The sequence below is a fragment of the Lytechinus variegatus genome, chromosome 7 (genome assembly GCF_018143015.1).
Source record: "Lytechinus variegatus isolate NC3 chromosome 7, Lvar_3.0, whole genome shotgun sequence".
Classification (NCBI taxonomy): Eukaryota; Metazoa; Echinodermata; class Echinoidea; order Temnopleuroida; family Toxopneustidae; genus Lytechinus; species Lytechinus variegatus.
The window spans coordinates 29,148,057-29,161,571 of record NC_054746.1 but is presented as its reverse complement, the minus strand read 5'-3'; the positions used below and the strand labels follow the sequence as shown (position 1 = coordinate 29,161,571).

The following is a 13,515-nucleotide window of genomic DNA, read 5'->3' as shown; positions in this document are numbered from 1 at the left end:
GGAGTTCTAACTCCCAACTCCCTGCCGAAGCCCAATGACCAGTAACTGCATGAACATTCAGAAATTTTGATGCATCATGTTGATCCAATACAAAGGACTCTGGTGGAGACTTTGGTAGTAAACTTATATACAGGTTTATTATACAGGCCAGCTAGGCAGGTCGATCAACAGGCATGGTATCCATGTTGTGGGAGGTGTATGGAGTGCTTCGATATCCATACTGATATCGTAACATCCCCCTTCTTCTGATAAGATTGAGAATTTCAAATTTCAATGATATTGTTTTCAAACAATACTTTTGGTAGTCTGCAAATTTTGGTAATTTGGCTTAGTTGTGATTTATCATATAATAATATAGCAATTGTTTGGTTTGTGAGAATAATACCAATTTGTGATAAACTGTATGCATCTTCAATTTTACATAACTTCAATCTTGTGCAAAACTGAAAATAATTTGGATAACCGGATTGATCCTGAAATCAATATTTCCAAACAATAAGTTTTGGTTATAGTGTCTTTTTGATAATTTCGTAAACACTATCTTGACATACCAAAAATAATGTACAATGTTTATACATGCACATAACAAACTTAAAACTACACTAATGTCTTCAGTGTTCTTCTTTCTTCTCTTTCTCTTCTTTGTTTGAGAGTTTAGAGTGTTCATAATGTTCAATCTTCAAACATGAATCTCTCTGGTTTGCGAATAGTGCGTCCAGACCTCGTGGTTTGTGAGTATGTCTGTTGAGATTGATTAGAGTTGGACATTGGTGTTCGTTGGACGTTGTCTTCCTCTGGTTGAGTTTCTGTGGAATGGTCTTCTTCGAACCTCACACGCTTTGGAGTTGGGTTGGTGGATGGAATTTCCCTCAAGTGAGATCTATTTCTCCTCAATATTCCTCCATTTGGCGTTGAAACTTCATAGGATCGAGGTTCTTCACAGATTTTGGATACTTTGGCTGGTATCCAAGTGTTGTCTCTTGGATGCAGAACTCTCACTGGCTGTCCTACATGCAGTGGTGGCAGATCAGAACTTGCATGTCGATCATGCACTTCCTTCATTTTGTCTTGCCTATTCAAGAGAAACTCGGTAGCAGCAGAATCTCTCGAAAGATAGTGACTTGGCAATGTGGTTCGGATGGGTCTTCCAAACAACATCTCTGCTGGTGATCTCAAGTTATTGTCAACTGGTGTTGCTCTCAGGTGCATCATGGCTAGTTGACTGTCTTGGCTAGTTTGAGAACACTTTGTCAACAGATTCTTGATTGTACGAACCATTCTCTCAGCTAATCCGTTGGATCTTGGATAGTGCGGTGAAGAAGTGATGTGCTTGATATTCCACTTCTTGCACATGTCTTGGAATGGTTTTCCGACAAATTGTGGACCGTTGTCAGACACAATCTCTTCTGGTGGACCAAACAGACTGAAGATTCCCGTCATCTGTCTTGCTATAGCTGCACTAGATGTATCGGTTAGCTTGGCTGCTTAGCAATGATGGGATACTTGGAATAGTAATCAGTAACGAGTAGATACTCTTGTCTATTGTGCATGAACAAGTCGGTTCCCAGTCTGGTCCATGGTGCTGGTGGTACATCATGGGGATGCAGTGGCTCTTTCTGCTGTCTTGCTTGGTGTTTCTGGCATGTTTCACACTGCTTTATCAACTGATCAATGTCCTTGTTGATGTTTGGCCAGAACACTGTCTCACGAGCAAGTCGTCTCGTGCTTTCGATTCTCATGTGTCCTAGATGAAGCTGTCTAAGGATGTCATTCCTTAGTGTCTTCGGTATGATGACTTGACTTCCCTTGAAGAGTACTCCGTGTGATACTCCGATTTCATCTCTGTAAGACCAAAATTGACGAAGGGATGTCGGCAATTCTTGGATGGTTTCAGGCCATCCCTGAGTGACTATTTGCCATAGTGATCTGAGAACAGGATCATTAGCCGTTTCTCTCTGAAGCTCTGTTCTCTTGTGTTGTCCGAAGTATATCAAGTCAATCTGGTGCGAATCTTCGGCTTCAGAGCAGATGGATTCCACTCTGACATCTAGCGGAACATCGCGTGCTTCCTTGGGATTAGGAAGTCGGCTCAAGGTATCGGAAAGAATCATGTCTTTTCCTGGTCGATACTTGACTTGAAATCGGTATCCTTGGACTTTGATAAGCAATCTCTGTAGACGTGGTGGTGCACTTCTAAGAGGTTTCTTCCATATCATTTCCAATGGTCTGTGATCTGTTATGACGGTGAATTCCTTCCCGAACAGATATGTATGGAAGCGGTTGATACCAAACACTAGGGCTAAGGTTTCCCTCTCTATGTTGGAATAGTTGGACTGTGCAGTGGAAAGACTTTTGGATGCAAATGCAACTGGTTTGCCTTGCTGGAGCAGGCATGCTCCTAGCCCTTTCATCGATGCATCTACCTCAAGAGTTGTCTCTTTCTTTGGGTCATAGAATTGTAGACATGCACCTGATGATACTGCACTTTTCAGGCTGTTCAAGGAATGTTCATGATCATCGTCCCAGATGAATGGTACTTCCTTGTGTAGAAGTTCTCGAAGTGGCGCTGACTTATCTGAGAAGTTAGGGATGTATGCTGCTATGTATGTGAATAATCCTAGGCATCTCTGAACATCTTCTTTGTCCTTGGGTGATGGCATTGATGTGATAGCTTCTACCTTGCTCGGATCTGGGTAGATACCTGATCTAGTGTACTTGGAACCAAAGAAGTTGATGGCTTCCTTCTTGATAGTACATTTGGAGCTGTTGAACACTAAGCCTTCTTGCTTTGCCGTCTCCATGAGTAAGTAGAGATTTCTATCGTGTTCCTCCTCCGTTCTTCCTATGATCGCTATGTCATCTGCGATGCATATGCAGCCTGGCACATTTTGGACAATCCTATCCATATGCTGCTGGAAGATATCCTGACTAGTACATAACCCAAATGGTAGTCTTTGGAAGCAGTACCTTCCAAATGGTGTACGGAATGTGGTGAGATCCTGGCACTCCTCTGCTAGGTGAACCGACCAGTAACCAGCCTTCGCGTCTAACTTAGAGAAGTACTGAGCTCCTGCGAAGACAGGTTGGACCTCTTCCAAGGTTGGTACCTTGTGCGGGCATCTCTTCAAGGCATCATTTAACCTCCTGGGGTCAAGACAAATCCTGATGGATCCATCTTTCTTCACAACAGTGGTCATGGAGCTGCACCAATCGGTGTGGTACTCAATTTTTCTGATGACTCCTTGCTGCTCCATTTTGTCCAGTTCCGCCTTGATTTTGTCTTTCAAGTGTACGCTGCACTTGCGGGGTGCGTCTATGGTAGGTTTAGCATCATCCTTGACATGAAGCATTGCCTTCCCTCGGAAACTACCAATAGCATCAAACTGATTCGGATATGCTTGTTTGAGATCCCTTACACTTGTGATAGGTGTTTGTTTAGGTTTAGGATTGGTTGTAGGTGTTTTGTTGTGCATTGAGTGAATTGTGATAATTCCAAGGTCAGTGCAACCTAACAACCCTAGGATCGCTGGACCCTTGACATCTGCTACATAGAATGTATGTGTTGACCATTTTGTACTCTTGTATCTACACTTTATGTCTAGTGTACCCTTACATGGAATCTGTGTCTCTCCGTAAGCTATAAGTTTTATCGTTGTTTGTTTCACTACTGATTCCCACTTTGGACCGTAAATTGCTTTGGCGGTACGTACTGTGATAGTGTTAGCACTTGCCCCCGAGTCCACTTTTAGGTAAAGCTTATGTTGACCTACTCTCTGTGGGCATATTATGTCAATGTTAGCAAATGCTACAGTACCTTCTGGATTTACAACTGTGTGTGGTCCACTAGTGTGTATGGTGTCGAATTGTGCTACGTTGAATGGACTGTCTGAAGATTGATAATGATCATGATCTGTGGTAGTATCATGTGTTATGTCCATTTCGCTTATTGGTTTACTCTTTCGACTTTTCGACTTTGATCGTGATTTGTTTTGTTTTGGTTTACGATCATCAGATACCGTGTCGGATCTTCGGTCATCTGATCTACGATTCTGTTTACGACCACGATCATTTTTCGATTTACGACAGAATTTGGCCCAATGGCCCTTGGTGCCACAGGCACGGCACTCATCGTCATACGCAGGGCACTGACGAGGTTTGTGGAAACGTCCGCAGTTACCACATGCTTTTCGTCCCTGGTTACGCTTGAACGAATCAATATTCTGTATAGGGTCTAGTGTCTCAAGACATTGGCGGCTCGCAGCAACTGCCTCGTATTTACGACCTTTTACCAAAATTTGTTCGACCTTGTAACCTTTCGGTTGATCTAGCAACGACTTTTGGAATTCGAGACTTGGAGTTGACGCAATCACTAGCTCCATGATTCGCTCATTTAACTCAGCTTCCTCGAAATCGCAATTTTTGGCTTTGTCCCTACACCTGGTTACGAATTCATCGATCGTTTCATCTGGTTTCTGTCTGTACCGCATTAGCTCTAAGCGGTGTATGCGAAAATTGATATTGACCTTTAACTGTGCCTCTAATAGTCTCCATAGCTCTTGCGGTTTTTCTTTATCGGTCTCTGAACGCCCCGATGCATTGATTCGACGCAAGCCTTCATTGCCTACAGCAATCTTGATTTTTAGAGCAATTTTTCTCTGATCAGTTATGTCTTGGTCTGCTAGAATCAGCTCCATTCTTTGTCTGAAAAGCTGGAACTCTTCGGGTAGGTCTGTTGCCTCCCAGTTCATTTCTGGATATTTTCCACTACTCATTGTGTATGTTCGCTGTACGTATTAGGTATTTAAATGAATGAGTGTAGATGTTAATGTCTGATTATATCCACGTGTGAACGCTCCTTACAGTCACAGGTCGACTGGTGATGATACATGTACCTGTAACGCACTCACAGCCCTGTGTGAATGTCATTAGGTGTTTCATGCAGTGAAAATGCTGGTCACTCCCACTCACTTCTCACACTCCAGATTTACAATTAATATTAGGAAAATATTAATTCATTGTTCACACTCCAGTCCAGAAAATTAAGTAATTTAGGTTTTATCAACTTTTAGTGTATGTTGATCTTATGATGCAGACCTCTGTGCCAGTGATTGAACACAGTTATAACTTATTCAGGCTATATTTGATTGTTTACAGTTACCGTTAGCATCTCGCTCCTTCTCACAACACTGTGTGATTTGCTGTGACAGTGCATTGGGTATGCACAGTACGGTACAGTAGCGATGCGATAGCCGGGGCTAGCGGGCGAGCGGCTCGCGGGCGCCCGTTGGGTTAGTAGGTTATGAAGCATGCGAATTTCGGTAAAAAGACATGCAGTTTACTTCCCAACAATACAGTATCTGGTTACTTGATCCCTGTCATTTCAAAGGCGATCACTGTTTTCAGCTGCCACCATGATCCAATACAAAGGACTCTGGTGGAGACTTTGGTGTGAACGTATATACAGGTTTATTATACAGGCCAGCTAGGCAGGTCGATCAACAGGCATGGTATCCATGTTGTGGGAGGTGTATGGAGTGCTTCGATATCCATACTGATATCGTAACACATGTTATTGTTTGTAATTTTTATTCTTAGTTGTGAATGTGTGTAAAAAAGAGTGAGTATTGCCAAGATGTGAAATTATATTTTGATATCGTCTATTTAAATGAGATTGAAATTTTACTCCTAGTGAAACTTCATATTTATAATGAAAGGATGTCTTTCATGAAACAGTTTACACCATGTTTACTCTAACAAAGAGAGAGAGATCATGTTGAAAAAAATATGCAGTGGCTCGGGGGCAGTCTTGCCCCAAAATGTTTAAAAGAGCCCTTAAAATTCCTCCATTGATTGCAATGTTAAAGCTTATCCAATGTTGCAGATTTAGGCAGTAAGTTGTAAAAAGTAGCCCCTGAAAATGCAAGAAAAAATTATAATTGCCTGGATCATGTAAATGTAGTGAAGATTGGCCCAGTTGCCCTAAGGTACCCAGACAGTTATAGTGTGCAAGTATACTATTGAAGGAAAAAAATCCCTGCAGTGCTTGGCAGCTTTGAATTGTTTTTCAATACTAACATACAGATAAATGTTTAATTTTAAAGCAGGCATATGTAGCCTCTGTATTTCATTATGAACTGCGAGAATATGTTATCTGTTAAGCTTAGCAGGATCATAAATTCCTTTTTCCCCTCCATTTCTTCCAGATTATTCAAAGGTACTTTGTGTAGTTTGTCAAAACCCTGGTATGCCAGTTCATTTTGTCTGTGCTTACTGTGAGAAGAATTTGTGCTATGGATGTAGACAAATCTGTGTCAACTGTGAGAGTGGATTCTGCAAAAGATGCTCAACAATCAAGTAAGTTTTAAACAATATCATTCACTGGTGGCTGAAAATTTCCCTTGTATATCCTCAAAATTTGAATAGTTTGATGACAACTCAGAATAAGCTAGATTTTAGAGTTATAATTATAACATTATTACATGTACATGTATAACATGGGCACCGTAGCAAACTTCGTTTGCCTTGAAAGAGTTCTTCACAGGCACAATGTATTAGGAGACTGATTTCAGTCAATTATGAATCTGGCATTATTGCTGTTCTAGGCAAGATTCCTAGTGACTTAAGGGATGCTGTAATCACCACCCTTTACAAAAATAAGGGCGAAAAGGCAGATTGTTCCAACTATCGTGGTATCACCCTCTTATCCATCGCTGGGAAGGTTTTAGCCAGGATTCTGCTGAATAGGCTTCAGCCCACCATTGCAGAGCCAAATCTTCCAGAGAGTCAGTGTGGGTTTAGGGCAAACAGGAGTACCACAGATATGATATTTGTTCTGAGACAACTACAAGAGAAATGCATCGAACAAAACAAAGGCCTATACGTAACTTTCGTTGACCTCACTAAGGCCTTTGATTCTGTGAGCAGAGAAGGGATGTGGAAGATTCTGGAGAAACTAGGTTGTCCACCCAGATTCATATCCATAGTGAAGCAGCTGCATGTGGGACAACGTGGGCAAGTGAGGTACAAGAGTGACCTGTCTAATTCTTTTGTGATATCCACAGGAGTGAAGCAGGGTTGTGTCTTGGCTCCAACCCTCTTCTCAATTTTCTTTGGTATGATGCTGGAGCATGCCATGAGAAATATACATGAGGGAGTATACATCCGTTTCCGTGCAGATGGAGGACTCTTCAACCTTAGACGCTTTAAGGCTCACACCAAAACTCGGGAATATCTTGTACGTGAACTGCTTTTTGCAGATGACTGTGCTCTAGTAGCACACAGCCAGCAGGATTTACAACGCATCACTACATGCTTCTCGGAATCAGCTCAGTTATTTGGCCTATCTATCAGCATGAAAAAGACTGAGGTATTGTTCCAACCTGCACCTCAAGCGGAATACTCTCCTCCGGTCATATTCATTGAGGGTTCAGAGCTAAATGCTGTCAAGCACTTTACGTACCTGGGAAGTACTATTTCAAATGATGCTAGACTTGACAAGGAAATTGACAATAGACTCTCTAAAGCAAACAGTGCTTTTGGCAGACTACGAAGGAGAGTCTGGAACAATCATCACCTTAAAACAGAGTCTAAATTGAGCGTCTATAGAGCTGTTGTCATCTCAACACTCCTGTACGGGGCAGAGTCCTGGACTTTGTACCGCCGTCACATACGCCTCCTAGAGCGTTTCCACCAACGATGTCTCCGAAGCATCTTCAGGATTCGCTGGCAAGACCATGTGACAAACGTTGAGGTTCTCAAAAGAGCAGGCTTGTCAAGTATCGAAGCCATCTTCATACAATTGCAGCTGCGTTGGGCTGGGCATGTCTACAGAATGGAGGAAAACCGCCTTCCCAAGATTTTGCTCTTTGGTGAACTTTGCTCCGGCAAGCGGAAGAGAGGTGCACCTCGTAAACGCTACAAAGACTCTCTAAAGTGCAACCTGTCCTTGTGTAACATCAGCCATGATATGTGGGAAGCGCATGCAGTGAATCGAAATGCATGGAGGCAACGCACCAAGAAGGCAGCTGCTTCCTTCGAAGCAGGACGTCGTGCAGCCTTAGAGGAAGGACGCAGAAGGCGGAAGGCCCGTATTTCCACTCAGGACGCTGCCCCCCATGAGCAAGTCCATCCATGTCCAAGATGTGGGAGAGTGTGTCTCTCCAAAATTGGACTTTATAGTCACAAAAAGTCATGTAAATCTTCCTAATCTTCGCTTGCGAAGTTCAGCCATTATTATTGCTGTTCTTGATATCTGTCAAGTCATTGATGATCTCAGGGGCGATGCCAGTGTATCTTTAACAGAGGAGAAACACAACCTGGAAATAGCATCAATTATTTATTGATAGAATGATAGGGATACATGTAGTATAGAGATACATAACTGCAATATCTTTATTATCTCTTCCCTTCCTTCCTCTTTCTCTTATTTTGTTTTCACTTCTTGCAAAACCAGGGGGGTCAGTCACCCCCTTTTGCACCATCCCCTGAAGGAGCTACATTGCACATGTACATGCAACTTAATTGTTTCTGTGCTGTAAGCTTTAGTATAGCTGATCATTTGTTTAATAGCAAAACCATTGCTATATCAGGCATCGTGTAGCATCAACAGAAGAAACAAACCCAATTTTGCTGTTTGTAAATAATGTTTGTGTATAATGTTTCCCTGCACACATGTGTATACAGGGAAGTAAGAGACAAGTCTAAGAGTTGCATGACTCAACTTATTTTTGATACATGTACTGTGAAATGCATTTACATACATTGACACACTTCACATTTTCCTGTTATTCAGGAAATAGCTCATGTCGTATGTAGGCCTACATCTTTTTGTTGCTGTGTGTTTTTACTATATTGCTATTTTATTTTGCAAGTATTTCAATGGGATTAATAAGTACTTGATCTGCACATAATTGCACATACAGAGATACAGGCAAACAATAAAACTGTTCATTTTTAGATGTGTCAGATGGTAGACCACTAAACTGTGGGATGATATTGATCATTGATGATATTTTAAAGTAAATATCAAATAAATTCCACAATATATTTCCCAGCTATGTTTGTTTGCCATCATATTTTAAGTTATGTCCTACATAAATTAAATCCTGTATGCTGATTGGTTTTAATAGGTTCATGTGACCAAACATATTCTCACTATTTCGCGATGTCGAAAATGAAACGCCCACCGAAGAAAGTGTGCTATTCGGTGACGTCAGTGATGGAATAGTCGACTATTCCATCATTGACGTCACAGATCATGATGGGGCAAGCACTAATACGCGTTCCGCGCACTAAGCGCTTCCTGAAAAGTAGGTCAGTCAGCGCGGCGGCGGCTGGTTTGTTTCTGATAAAAAAAAAAACGGATGAACTTAGAGTACAAGAACAAGATTATCAAGATCAATTGCTCTAATAGTCAGGCAGCATATGTCATGATTTAGCGGCTACTTCGAAAAATTGGCTAAGTCTGATTTTTCACTTTTATGTGATTGATGACATCACAAGGAACAACTTCCAACTTGGTGACAAATTTTGTAATGGTCATCTTGACCATGTTAGGGGTCAAAATGGGGTCAATTTTTGAAATTGCCCTAATTGTGTTGTGTCATACATCGATTTGTTTGTCTTGTTATACTGAACAAGGAAGTGTACACAATCATATACTCTGGACCTCCCGTTAAAAAGTTATGACCAGAAATGTCAAAAGGTCAACAAACTTTCGTTAAATGGCAAATTACACTGAAGATGTTAAGATAGTTACTTTTTCTCGGATTATTTTCTCCTTCCCCCCTTTTTATATGTGTGTACTTTTTAATTTCGATTTTGATAAGTTCATCTTCAGAAATTCTTATCCAGAAGATATAAATGGTCAAGCCAAGGTCAGGGAAAGGTCAAAAGGTCAACAAACTTTCATTGGTAGGCAAAATACACTAAAAACGGTTAGAATCTCAGAAGTTGGTTCATTATTTTGAAAAGTCTCTATCTAAGAAGACATCCATAAGATAAAAAAAGGACACATGTGCTCACTTAGAAACAAAATAGATAAACAGAAATAGACGTCGAATACATTCAGTGTGGTATCATAGTATTGCAGGAATACAGTGAATCGACTTGACAAACCCTAATGCCCTTAAAATCTTATCTCCATGATGTTACAGGTGCAACCAGCTCTTTCCGAGTTTCTTGATTTAAGAATTAAATTCATGTCCAATTCATTTTCAATTTACTTGGCTTTGATATGTAAGAAACATTTCACCTATTTGCTTTGTACAGAATAGTTTAATCAACAGAAATTATTGTAATGTATTTGGGTATATGTGTAATACTATGTTAACCGAGTAGATACAGCGATAGATCATTGCTCTCAGCTCCTAAGAAAGATGCCTAACATCTTATTTGGATTAAGTTACGAATACGATAATGAGGTTAGGATTGAGGATGATATTATAAGTTGGGCTCCAATTGCTTCTTTATTAATTCTAATGTGTGACTGTTATATTATTTGTTACAAAGAGACGACATCGTGCGGGCATGCTCATTGTAGTCAGTCATGGGTGTCTATTATGCTGATGTGATATATTGTGACCATTACTCGATCTCCGGAGCCAAGAAGGACTGCACATTTCTATTGCATGTGCTGTTTTGAGCTTATCATCGGTGCCCTTTTGCGTTTTGTAAAGTGAAATTTAAGGATTTAATGATACTTTGGGTCAGTTATATTCATTTTCGGTAAAAATGCAATTCATCACAATTTCTGGGGGCAGAAATATACCCAAATACATTACAATAATTTCTGTTGATTAAACTATTCTGTACAAAGCAAATAGATGAAATGTTTCTTTACATATCAAAGACTAGTAAACTGAAAATGAATTGGACTTGAATTGAATTCCTAAATTAAGAAACTATGAAAAAGCTGGTTGCACTTACAACATCATGAAGATGACACGATTATAAGGGCATTAGGGTTTGCCAAGTTGTTTCAAGGTATTCCTACAATACTAATATACCAGACTGAATGTATTCTACGTCTATCTCTATTTATCTATTTTGTTCCTAAGTGAGCACATTTTACCCCTTTTTATCTAATGGATAATGTCTTCTTACAATGTAGATAGAGACTTTTCAAAATAATGAACCAACTTCTGAGACTCAAACCCTTTTTAGTGTAGTTTGCTTACCGATGAAAGTCTGTTGACCTTTTGACCTTTCCCTGACCTTGTCTTGACCATTTCTATCTTCTGGCTAAGGACTTCTGAAGATGAACTTATCAAAATCGAAATTAAAAAAGTACACACATATACAAAAAGAAAAAAAAAGGAGAAAAAAAGTAGCTTTTTTAACGTAGCTTTTTTAACGTAGCTTTTTTAACGTAGCTTTTTTAACATCTTCAGTGTAAGTTGCCATTTAACGAAAGTTCGTTGACCTTTTGACATTTCTGTTTATAACTTTTTAATGGGAGGTCAAGAGTATATGGTTGTGTTCACTTGTTCAGTATAGCAAGACAAACAATTTGATGTATGACACGACACGATCGGGGCAATTTCAAAAATTGACCCCTATTGACCACATTTTGACCCCTAACATGGTCAAGATGACCATTACAAATTTGTCACCAAGTTGGAAGTTGTTCCTTGTGATGTCACCAATCACATCAAAGTGAAAAATCATACTTAGCCATTTTGTCGAAGTAGATGACATATGCTGCCTGACTATAACTTATCAAAGTAGGATATAAAAGAAATATACCAGACCTTCATTTCTAAAGTACATGTATAGAGGGAATAATTCATCCTCGGTTGTGTTGGCAAAATCACTATTTTTTCCCTCGGGGCTTCGCCTCTTGGGAAAAATAGCAATGCCAGTCCAACCCCGGATGAATAATTCCCGCTATACTTAATCAAAGCCTGGTATATTTGTATATTATCATTATCCTGGCTTGGTGAGTGGGTGTGCTTCAGGGATGGTGATCCTCACAGTAACTCTACATTGTACACTTTTTGAAGCACTGAAAAGGTGCCCTTTTTTAACGCAAGAAAATGCCCCCTCACGAACGTGTACTGTGCCCCTTTCTTCAGAAGAGGGCCCATTTTAGGTGTTACCATGTGCCATTTCTCGTATGCCACTTTTTTCCCCCAAAAAAATGCTGCTCACGGACGTGTGCTGTGCCCTTTTCACCTGAGAAGGACCTGTTTTATGTGTTAGCAAATGCCATATCTCGTATCAGTGCCAAATTTTAACCAAACATGTGCCCTCACAAACGTGTTCTGCTCCCCTTTCACCCGAGAAGGACCCGTTATATGTCTGAGTAAGTGATCCCTTGCCTTCTTGTAACTACCCTTTTTCAAATCAGTGCCCCTTTTTACCCACACAAAAATGCTGCTCACAGATGTTTTCTGTGCCCTTTTCACCTAAGGACCTGTTTTACAAGTGCCCCTTTCTCTTTTCATAGGTGCCTGTTCTTCATATCAGAAAGTTTTTTGAAAAAAAAAACATTCTTTTTGTGCCCGAGGAGCACCCGGTTTCTTTATTTAGCACCATTCTGCTTCCTTATGCAAGTGCAAAATTAATGAAAAAACTTGTGAAAATAATCCTACATGCCTTAAGTTTCATGAGTCATGTCAATGGGGTAGATATTAAGTCATTTCTTCTGCTCTGTTGTTTACATTTGGGTATTTAAGTTTAAAAGATTGTATCATCAAATATTTTTTCTATCTCTTCTCTCTATCCTTAAATGTCTCTCTTTCTATTCCTTTACCTTTTATGTCATCTCTCCTCCCCACTTCCTTCTCTCTCTATTTCTGTCTCTCCCTTTTCTTCTCCCTTCTCAATCCACCCATTTCTCTCTCTGTTTTTATATTATTATTATCCAGTTATGATGAGAGATGTGACAGGGTGTTCTGCTTGAATTGCTCATACTGAGGATGTGGCAATCTAAACCTTGATGTTAGGAAATCTGTTGACATGAAGATCAATTCCGTTTAGACCAGGATCTGAGTCTGTCGGATAGAGGAAGTTCATCAAAGTATACCATCGTTAATGACTGAAATAACAGGTGACTTTTGCTCGACAGTGTAAACATGAAAACAAATTGACTTTGTTTCATATCCATATATGACATCGATGTATTTTGTGCCAAAGAGAATACTGTGCAAATTTTGAAAGTGCCTGTAGTGAAGCTTGATACATGTACATGTATTTACTGACTTTTACTCTTACACACACTGTAACTCAGTTTTGTTGACCTTTACATGTGTTTGAACTCTAGGTTATTTAAAATAATAGAGTGAGTCAGTATATGTTCAAATATAGTTTGTAACTTTGCACAGTAACTTAAAATGTCATGTTTCCATCTTGGCTCACTGCATTATTGCTACTAGATTCATTCAATAGTTATGAAGTAAGTCCAACAGTGTCCTTGACAATAAAAGTGTGTGATGGAGGAATATAGCCAGGGCTCCACACTAACCCTTTTTTTTCTACTGGTCCAACATGTTCATGTCAGACCAGTAGACATCC

General features: G+C 40.1%; 1 protein-coding gene across 1 annotated transcript; it reads right to left on the bottom strand.

Annotated features, from left to right (window-relative positions):
* Positions 1 to 672: 672 nt before the first annotated feature.
* LOC121418094 (uncharacterized protein K02A2.6-like) lies at positions 673 to 1,440 on the bottom strand. The gene has a single exon (XM_041611800.1). It carries the CDS (start codon positions 1,438 to 1,440, stop codon positions 673 to 675), a length of 768 nt encoding a protein of 255 aa, XP_041467734.1.
* Positions 1,441 to 13,515: the final 12,075 nt, after the last annotated feature.

Bases quoted from the DNA above. Each gene is read 5' to 3' on its own strand.
- LOC121418094 (XM_041611800.1), bottom strand. From the start codon at position 1,440: ATGACGGGAATCTTCAGTCTGTTTGGTCCACCAGAAGAGATTGTGTCT.